The following is an 8,012-nucleotide window of genomic DNA, read 5'->3' as shown; positions in this document are numbered from 1 at the left end:
TCTTTCTATTCTCTCTTTGTTTATATTTAAAATAAAAATGTTTTGAATTGTTCATAATCATCAATTTTATATTTATTATATCTTCTTATTTCTTTTTGTATTTTTCATTATTAATTATTATATATTCTTTATTTATTATTTTGTTTAAATATTGTTGTATTAATTTCATTTTATTATTATTTGATTATTTTGTATATTAAATACTTTTATTTCTATTTCTTGTTTTTCTTTTATTCTCTTTATTCTTTGTGTATTTTCTGTTATATTCTTATCTTTATTTATTTAATATATTATACAACCAATTCTTCTTTATTCTTATTAAATTCTTGTGTTATTTTATCAATTTCTTTTAATGTTCTTTTTATTTGATTTTTCATTATCATTTGTTTAATGTGAATAATTTTATTGTTTAAATTCTTTTTTCAATTTTATTAACTGTTTCTTCATTGTTTTACATTCTTCTATTATCTTATTCATTTTATTCTTCATTGTTTCTATTTCTTTATTGTTTCTTGTTTTTTTTTCTAATACTAATCTTCTTCATTCTGTTTCATCAATTAATTATTGAATAAATTGAAGTATTTCTACTTCTTCTTTATACAGTAGAGTGATCTTGATTATTAACTCATCCATTTTAAAACAAAATGATGAATATAAAAACAAAATAAAGAAACATAAATAATTAAATACAATTTATAACAATCATCTTATTTATTATTTTATCATTCATTATTAAAGACCATTTTGTTATTTTTAAATGACATTAATTTACAGTACTGTTAATATAATTTTGTTGTTTTATTGGAAAAAGTTCATATATCAAAGGACGAAGACCAAAAAGAATTAATAGGCAAGTAAGAAATATTCCAAAAATGTCAAAAGAAAGAAAAAAGACCCAAAAAAAGTCATTAATAAAATTAAAAATATAATATGTACCACTCTTAAAGAAAACTGTACATTAAGTAAAGAATAAAATAAAAACAAAGAAATTGAATAAAAAGCTAATAAGAAATAGTTATGAGAGAATAAAAATGGTACTCATAACAAAAAAGAAAACAAAAGAAGAAGAAAAGAATTATTTGATAAAAGAAACTGAAAATGTTGATCGTTTTATATATGAATATGATATTCTGTTATAGGTCTGATAGTAATTATCAACCAAAAGGATTGTCGGTTGAAGAGTATGAAAGTATAGAGAAGATGAAAATAGTTATGTCAATAATATTAATGATGAAAGTTATAAAAATGAAACCGAAATAACAGAAAGAGGATCAGAAACACTAAGTGAAGATAGTAAAAGACTTGTAAAAATTATAAAAGATAAAATTGAAAGACCCAAAAAAACCTGAATGAAGGAGATAGATGAAAAGGGTCTTATAACGGATGATATAATTCTTTAAAAAACAGATATCTAATTCAATAAATGGGTTTTATTTATGAATTAAAATAATTGAGGTAATTTGTATTTATTTAAATTTTGATGGATTATTGGATAATAATATTTATTAAAAATACATTGAAAAAGGATCTCTAAGATAAATAAAATCTAAAAGTAAAAGAAGAAAAGAAATATTATAAAATTCTAAAAAAATAAGAAAAACATAATTATATTGTAATACAAATAACATTTTAATAATAAAATAAAAATAGTTAAAAATAATAAAATTAAAGTTAAAAGAAAAACCATAGAAAGAACTATAAAAGGAAGAGGGTTAAATTAAAATTAATTAGCAGAGATGTCCAAGACTATTAAAGCTCCAGCTGCCAATAAAGTTCTTGTTGAAAAGAAAAAGATCAATAAGACTGAAGAAAAGACATTCAGTTGCACTATTGATTTAACTAACTGTACTGATTTCATTGAACCAAAGAAACTTGTTACATTCTTCAGACAAACCATTAAGGTTCAAGGAAGAGCTGGCAACACCAAAGGAATTGAAGTTAAAGTTGCTGATAAGAAAGTTACTATTACTACTTCCTCTGCTAAACTTTGCAAGAGATATATGAAATATCTTATGAAGAAATATCTTAAGAAGAACAATCTTAGAGAATGGTTAAGAGTTGTCTCTGATAAGAAAGATGGATTCGAACTCAAATTCTTCAATGTCCAAAATGATGAAGAAGAAGTTGCTGAAGAAACTAACGCTCAATAAGTATTAAATTTAAGTGGTAGTGTTTTAAGTCTGGTTGCACAGTTTTCATTCATGAAAGCTTTGGTGCAGGGACGAAAAAGAGTGTTTTTTACATTATTTTTTCCCTGCATTTCAAAGTTAAATTATCTAAGAAATAACAGAGAAAAAATAATGAAAAATAATTTTGTAAATTATGTTTTTTTTGTTTTAGGGTTTATCTTAAACCTTTTCAATTTTAAATAATTTAATAGAAAAGTTATAAACAAAAAATGATAAGGAAAATAAATTAATATTCACTTAACTTTTCCTCTCTTGGACATGCCTCTTTCACAAAGTTATTTTTTCTCATTACATCTACTAACTCTTTTAATGAACTGGCTTCATATACTTTTGTTTTAGATGATAGTATAAACTTAATTTTATCCTTGGAAGGTGAAACACATTCAATTCTAGAATGTGTGGTTTTTCCATTTGTTCGTTTAGTAAGTGTAAAAGGATATTTTGGGTCAGTTGTTGAGATTCTAATCAAAAATGTTCCATCAACTCTACCTTCTAATTGAGCTTGAGATTGATCTTTTGTAAATGTATTAAAAAACCAATCTGATTGTATTGTTTCGATCATTGATTTAAACACATCTTTAGACTTATAAAAAACACCAAATAAGTGAATCAAATGACCAAAAAAGGTAGTCGAAACTTCGTTATTATCACTCAATACTTGTTCAGCTATGTATTGGTCGAAATCTTTAATTCCATGAGTCTCCTTCAGTGCAGCAATAAAATCAGAAACAGGAACAGTTGTTTCAATGTCATTTCCTTTATATGAAAAATATTTTTTCCACCAAGCAGAAGCAGATTTTTTTCCAAGAGTGTAAGACAGTTTAGCTTCGTCAATCATGTCAACCATTTTATTAATATCAATTCTTTTTGTAGGGTCATGTTCCCATGCACATTCCATAACTTTTTCAATATAATCAGGGATGACTTTTGCAAGGTCTCCATATTTTTGGTGTATTTTCATTAACGTAGTTACCATGGCTTTTTCTTCTCCCTTTTTGATCACTCCTTTTTCAAAAGTATTTGGTAAAATTGGTCTTCCTTTATTAGCAATAAAAGTTCTGAATTTATCTGGATCCTTTAAAAATTCTTCAAAAGGTAATCTTTCATAAAACAACTCCCACATAGTAATAGCAAGTGCATAGACATCAACTGCCTTTTCACATTTTTTCTCCCAAACCTCTGGAGCACAATACAGAGGAGAACCCTTAGCTTGTCCACTCTGATTAGTATCTATCTCAGCAAATCCAAAATCACATACTTTAACATGAAATGAAGTGTCGATCAAGAAATTAGCAGGTTTAATATCTCTGTGAATTAAATTCATACCATTGTGAAGCCATTGAACTCCTTTACAACATTGCTCAATTATATTAAGTTTAAGTTCAGTAGTTAAAACACAATTATAAATTTCTGGATGAAGTGATTCATCTCGGTGATGAATTAATTGAGCAAGATCTCCAGCAAGAAGTTCAGTAATTAGCATAACTCTTCCAGAGTCAATGGATATACCAATAAACAATACAACATTTGGATGATGACATTTTTTCATTAAATCCATTTCTGTGACAAACGATTTAAGTTGGTCAGCACTAAATTTGGTTTCATGAGAAACTTTTACCGCAACATTAAGCCCTTTAATTTGAGCACGATAGACTGACCCAAATTGGCCTCTTCCAACAAAGTCTATCTCTTCATCATAAATAATATCAGAAGCCGTTATTTCAAGTGAGGTTTTAGTAAAATCATCTAATGCCTAAATCAGTAAGTCACTTTTCTCTTTTAATTATTGTTGTTACATTAGTTAATTAATTAAAAAAGTGCATAACCTATAATTTAAGATTTATAAAAACTAAAACAAACACTACTCATTTTTAAAGTAAAACAATGTTTTTAAGATCTTTTTATTTATTAAGAGAACCAATTATTTAATTATTTTCAAAAAAATAAAAAGCAGTTATTCTTTATTTCCTGAATCTTGTGTCATTTTCTTCTAAATATTTTTATTTAAGAAAGCCATTTCAAATTGACAAAATCTTTAGAAGTAATAAAAAGTATTCTAAAAATAGATAATTTTGAAATTTTATTGAAACATCTTCAAAAACCATTTTTTAATTTTAGAGAAGCAAAATGACAAGTTTTACATCATATTTTAAATTAGATGATGATAGTATAAACAAAGTAATAGAATTTGTGACGATAGAAGACATTTTACCGCTCAAACTTATTAACCGAAGATTTTTCTCAGTATTAGAAAAAATCACGAAAATTCCTGGTTATCAGGGGAATTTTACACAAAAGGCATTGAAATTGTTCCCTAATGCAAGGCGAGTTACTTCTCGTCTTGAAAAATATGCCAATGTAATTGGAGATGAAGAAAATAATTCAGAAATACAATACAATATTATTTATACTCCAAATGATGTTCCCTATATTCCGTATTTAGAACAAATTTCAAGAGACGTTTATTCTTTAATTATTCCTTTTCTGATTCCGAATTGTGTTGAGCTATTGCCTATTCTTCTTTCAATGGAAAGACTTGAGATATTAAAAATTGATGCATCAACTTTATTTAAGATATCAAAATATCTTGCAGGTGTGTTGAGTTCATTGCTTTCACTTCCTTTAATGAAACTAATTAAGGTAACATCATTATCATTAACACTAACTGATCATCAAGAGTTAGTTAAATCCTTATTCTCAAGTAAGTGCAATGATAATCTTAACATTTATATCGAAATTAATAGAATTCAAGACAATAAGACCTTATATCAAATAGTTGAACTAAAACCTTCAAACGTTAAGTTGGTTATTGATTGTAATGAAAATTATGATATCCTCTATGATTTACTTTATGACAATAAGGTGTTTTATTCTTTTAATAGAGTAATCACTGGTATTGGATGTACAGTATCTGAAGATTCTGGTGATGAAGAAAAATATAGAGATTATCTTAATTGTTTGTTTATTCGTTATTTCCCAAGAGCAATATGCCCTGGTTGTGTGATGAATCTTAAACAAGTTTCAGAAGTTGAAAATGTAACTGTTTTATATAGTGTAAATGAAAATTTACTAAATAAAATGTCAGCTCTAAAACAGTTAACGTTAAGTGAGCAATTTGGGGAGAGGAAAAGTCATTATGATTTTAAGGGGTTATCAAATTTGACAAGTCTTAAATTAATTGCGTTTGAATCTAGAAAACGAATTCTCAAAGTTCCTACTTGTTTGAAAGAATTTATTTCTTCCGGATTTATTTATGATGAGAATGATATTGACAATAATGGAGTGAAGGGGTTTGTTAGTTTAAACCAACTCACTAGATTAGAAATTTCTAAATGTCAAAGCATTATTTTAAATTTACCCTCTTCTTTAAAAACGCTCCAACTGAGAGATTTTCCTTGTCTGGTTGAATTACCTCAATTACAAAGACTTCAATCATTATCAAGTATTACTATTAATGATTGTCAGTCAATTACATCATTAGCCCTAGGAGATAATATACGTTTTATAACATTGAATAATTGTGCTCAAATCCAGAGTATTGTTTCTTTTAAGAAAGATTATAAATTATTGACTGAGGCGTGTTACCAATTATTATAAAAGGTTATTTGTCATGGAAAACATAATAATTGAAAAAGATTAAAAAAAATATAAGAAAATTTTTTCATCTTAAAAATATCAGAAGTTTATTTATTAAAAGAAAGAATGAATCGTACTAAAATGACAAAAGCAATGATATTACCAGTTAAATTTATAGTTAACTTAGCAAAACATAAACAAAGAGTTTCTATTTGGTTATTTGAAAATACAGCATTGAGGATTGAAGGAACGCTTTCTGTTTGTTTATAATATTAATTAAAATAAATTAAATAAGATATTGGTACAATAAGACATTTATTTTTAAGGGATTTGATCAGTACATAAACTTAGTTCTCACAGACACTGAAGAAGTATATTTAAAAACTAATACTAGAAGAAAGATTGGAACAATTCTATTGAAAGGAGAAAATATATCAGTTATTAGTAAAATTGAAGTTCGTTAAGAGAAATAATTGATTGTTGATTGAACCACGTATTGTTTTGTTAAAACTATTATTTCATGGTGACCAAAATACAAAAAGAAACCTAAAATAAAGACGTAGAAGGGTTTATTATTTTCAGATTGTTGATGAGTAGTCCAGTTCACTCAAAAGTCGAAAGGAGAATCACTTTGTTAGAAACAGAAGAAGAAAGTAGTAATGGAATGAGCGAAGATGAAAAAAAGGAAGAGATAGAGAGTAGTGATGAAAGTATGTCTGTTGATATGGATGAAGAAAGTGGAGATAATAATGAAAGTGATGTAAATGTTCAAGAAACAGTCCCCACAAGAAAAGAAAAAGTTTCAAAAACTCAAGAAGAATTAGTTATTGGTAATCCAGTGATGATTCATCGTTTAAGACAAAGAAACCAAACAAAGACAAGAGTTCCAGTAGAGGCAGATGATGGAAGTAAGAGTGAAGAATATCTAGATGAAAAACAAAATAATGAGAGTGAAGAGTTAGAAAAAGAAGAAAGTAAAAGTGAAGAAGAAGAAGAAGAATTAATATTAGAAAGACCAAAAACTAGGCTTAGAGAGAGAAAAAATATTGGGATGATTGATTTTGATAGAGAATTTGAAGGTAGTCTCAAAGTATCAAAGAAGAAAAAAATTACTACACCAGTAAAAGCATATAGCCCTGTATCATATTTAAGAGATACTATTGATAAAGTTTTAGATTACAGAAACAAAAATGGGAAAGAAATTGGATTTGAAGAAATACTTAGTTTTGATTTTGAAAATAATGCAGAGTTTGAAATTAAGTGGATGAATTTTTCATATAGACATAATACATGGATTAATTTTGAAGAGAGTATTGAAATGAAAGGAGCTCTTAAAGTAAAGAATTTTATAAAAAATCTTAAGAAACAAGCAGAACTTTATATTGGAGCACCAAAAGAAGACATAGAGGCAATTAATGTAGAGATGGAAAGTCAAAAAGAAGTTATTGAAGGATATAAAAACGTTGAACGTATTATTGATAAACAAGAAGGACCAGATAAACAACTTATGTACTTTGTGAAATGGGTTGGACTACAATACAGTGAATGCTCATGGGAAAAAGAAAGTGATTTAAAAGAAGAAAATGATTTAAAAGAAATAGAAAAGTATCATAAAAGAATTAAAGAGTGGGAAGAAAAAAAAAGAAGTATACCAATACCAAGAAAATTTATTAAATTTATAGAAGGACCAGAAGTAAAAAATAAATTAAGAGACTATCAAATAGAAGGAGTAAATTGGATAACATATGCATTTTCTCAAAATACCAATGTCATTTTAGCAGATGAAATGGGATTAGGTAAAACAGTACAAACTATTACATTTATAAAACATTTATATGATAATTATAACATTATTGGACCATTTCTTGTTATTGTTCCATTATCAACAATCAGTAATTGGAGTAAAGAATTTAATAAATGGGCACCTAAACTTAATTGTGTTGTTTATACTGGGGATGGTGAAAGTAGAGCAATTATTAGAAAAACAGAAATTTTTGGAAATAAAAAAGGAACAATTAAATTTAATGTTCTATTAACATCATTTGAATTAGTTATTAAAGACCAAGATCTTTTTAATCAATTTCATTGGAAATATACTGTTGTTGATGAAGCACATCGTTTAAAAAATAATGAAGGACAATTATATGAAGTATTAATGAGAACTACAACAGAAAATAAATTATTAATAACAGGAACACCACTTCAAAATACATTAAAAGAATTATGGAGTTTATTACACTTTCTTCA

General features: G+C 26.2%; 5 protein-coding genes across 5 annotated transcripts in view, besides 11 other annotated features; 4 read left to right on the top strand and 1 right to left on the bottom strand.

The window, feature by feature from the left end:
• Positions 1 to 64: 64 nt before the first annotated feature.
• Positions 65 to 230: a microsatellite.
• Positions 231 to 571: a repeat region.
• Positions 306 to 768: a repeat region.
• A 139-nt stretch (positions 769 to 907) lies between these two features.
• Positions 908 to 932: a sequence feature (AT_rich).
• A 560-nt stretch (positions 933 to 1,492) lies between these two features.
• Positions 1,493 to 1,514: a sequence feature (AT_rich).
• A 23-nt stretch (positions 1,515 to 1,537) lies between these two features.
• Positions 1,538 to 1,703: a microsatellite.
• A 33-nt stretch (positions 1,704 to 1,736) lies between these two features.
• Positions 1,737 to 2,150, top strand: EDI_270530 (60S ribosomal protein L22, putative; the record flags this gene model as incomplete). The annotated part of the gene is made up of 1 exon (XM_001735173.1): positions 1,737 to 2,150. One exon carries the CDS (start codon positions 1,737 to 1,739, stop codon positions 2,148 to 2,150), a length of 414 nt encoding a protein of 137 aa, XP_001735225.1.
• Positions 2,151 to 2,360: 210 nt separating this feature from the next.
• Positions 2,361 to 2,423: a sequence feature (AT_rich).
• On the bottom strand, positions 2,416 to 4,058 carry EDI_270520 (serine/threonine protein kinase, putative; the record flags this gene model as incomplete). Its single annotated transcript, XM_001735172.1, has 2 exons — positions 2,416 to 3,942; positions 4,050 to 4,058. 2 exons carry the CDS (start codon positions 4,056 to 4,058, stop codon positions 2,416 to 2,418), a joined length of 1,536 nt encoding a protein of 511 aa, XP_001735224.1.
• A 50-nt stretch (positions 4,059 to 4,108) lies between these two features.
• Positions 4,109 to 4,139: a sequence feature (AT_rich).
• Positions 4,140 to 4,316: 177 nt separating this feature from the next.
• On the top strand, positions 4,317 to 5,786 carry EDI_270510 (uncharacterized protein; the record flags this gene model as incomplete). The annotated part of the gene is made up of 1 exon (XM_001735171.1): positions 4,317 to 5,786. One exon carries the CDS (start codon positions 4,317 to 4,319, stop codon positions 5,784 to 5,786), a length of 1,470 nt encoding a protein of 489 aa, XP_001735223.1.
• Positions 5,787 to 5,808: 22 nt separating this feature from the next.
• Positions 5,809 to 5,851: a sequence feature (AT_rich).
• A 55-nt stretch (positions 5,852 to 5,906) lies between these two features.
• EDI_270500 (uncharacterized protein) lies at positions 5,907 to 6,229 on the top strand (the record flags this gene model as incomplete). Its single annotated transcript, XM_001735170.1, has 2 exons — positions 5,907 to 6,023; positions 6,092 to 6,229. 2 exons carry the CDS (start codon positions 5,907 to 5,909, stop codon positions 6,227 to 6,229), a joined length of 255 nt encoding a protein of 84 aa, XP_001735222.1.
• Positions 6,029 to 6,059: a sequence feature (AT_rich).
• Positions 6,230 to 6,354: 125 nt separating the features above from the next.
• EDI_270290 (chromodomain helicase DNA binding protein, putative) overlaps positions 6,355 to 8,012 on the top strand; it is a gene marked incomplete at both ends in the record, with an annotated part of 3,468 nt that continues 1,810 nt past the window's right edge. The window contains one exon of the mRNA XM_001735169.1: positions 6,355 to 7,993. Within this exon, the coding sequence (XP_001735221.1) occupies positions 6,355 to 7,993 (1,639 nt within the window). The remainder of the gene's footprint in view (positions 7,994 to 8,012) is intronic.
• Positions 6,693 to 6,765: a microsatellite.

Source organism: Entamoeba dispar, genomic scaffold (assembly GCF_000209125.1).
Source record: "Entamoeba dispar SAW760 scf_1105229458953 genomic scaffold, whole genome shotgun sequence".
NCBI lineage: Eukaryota > Evosea > Mastigamoebida > Endamoebidae > Entamoeba > Entamoeba dispar.
This window is presented reverse-complemented; position numbering and strand designations above follow the sequence as displayed.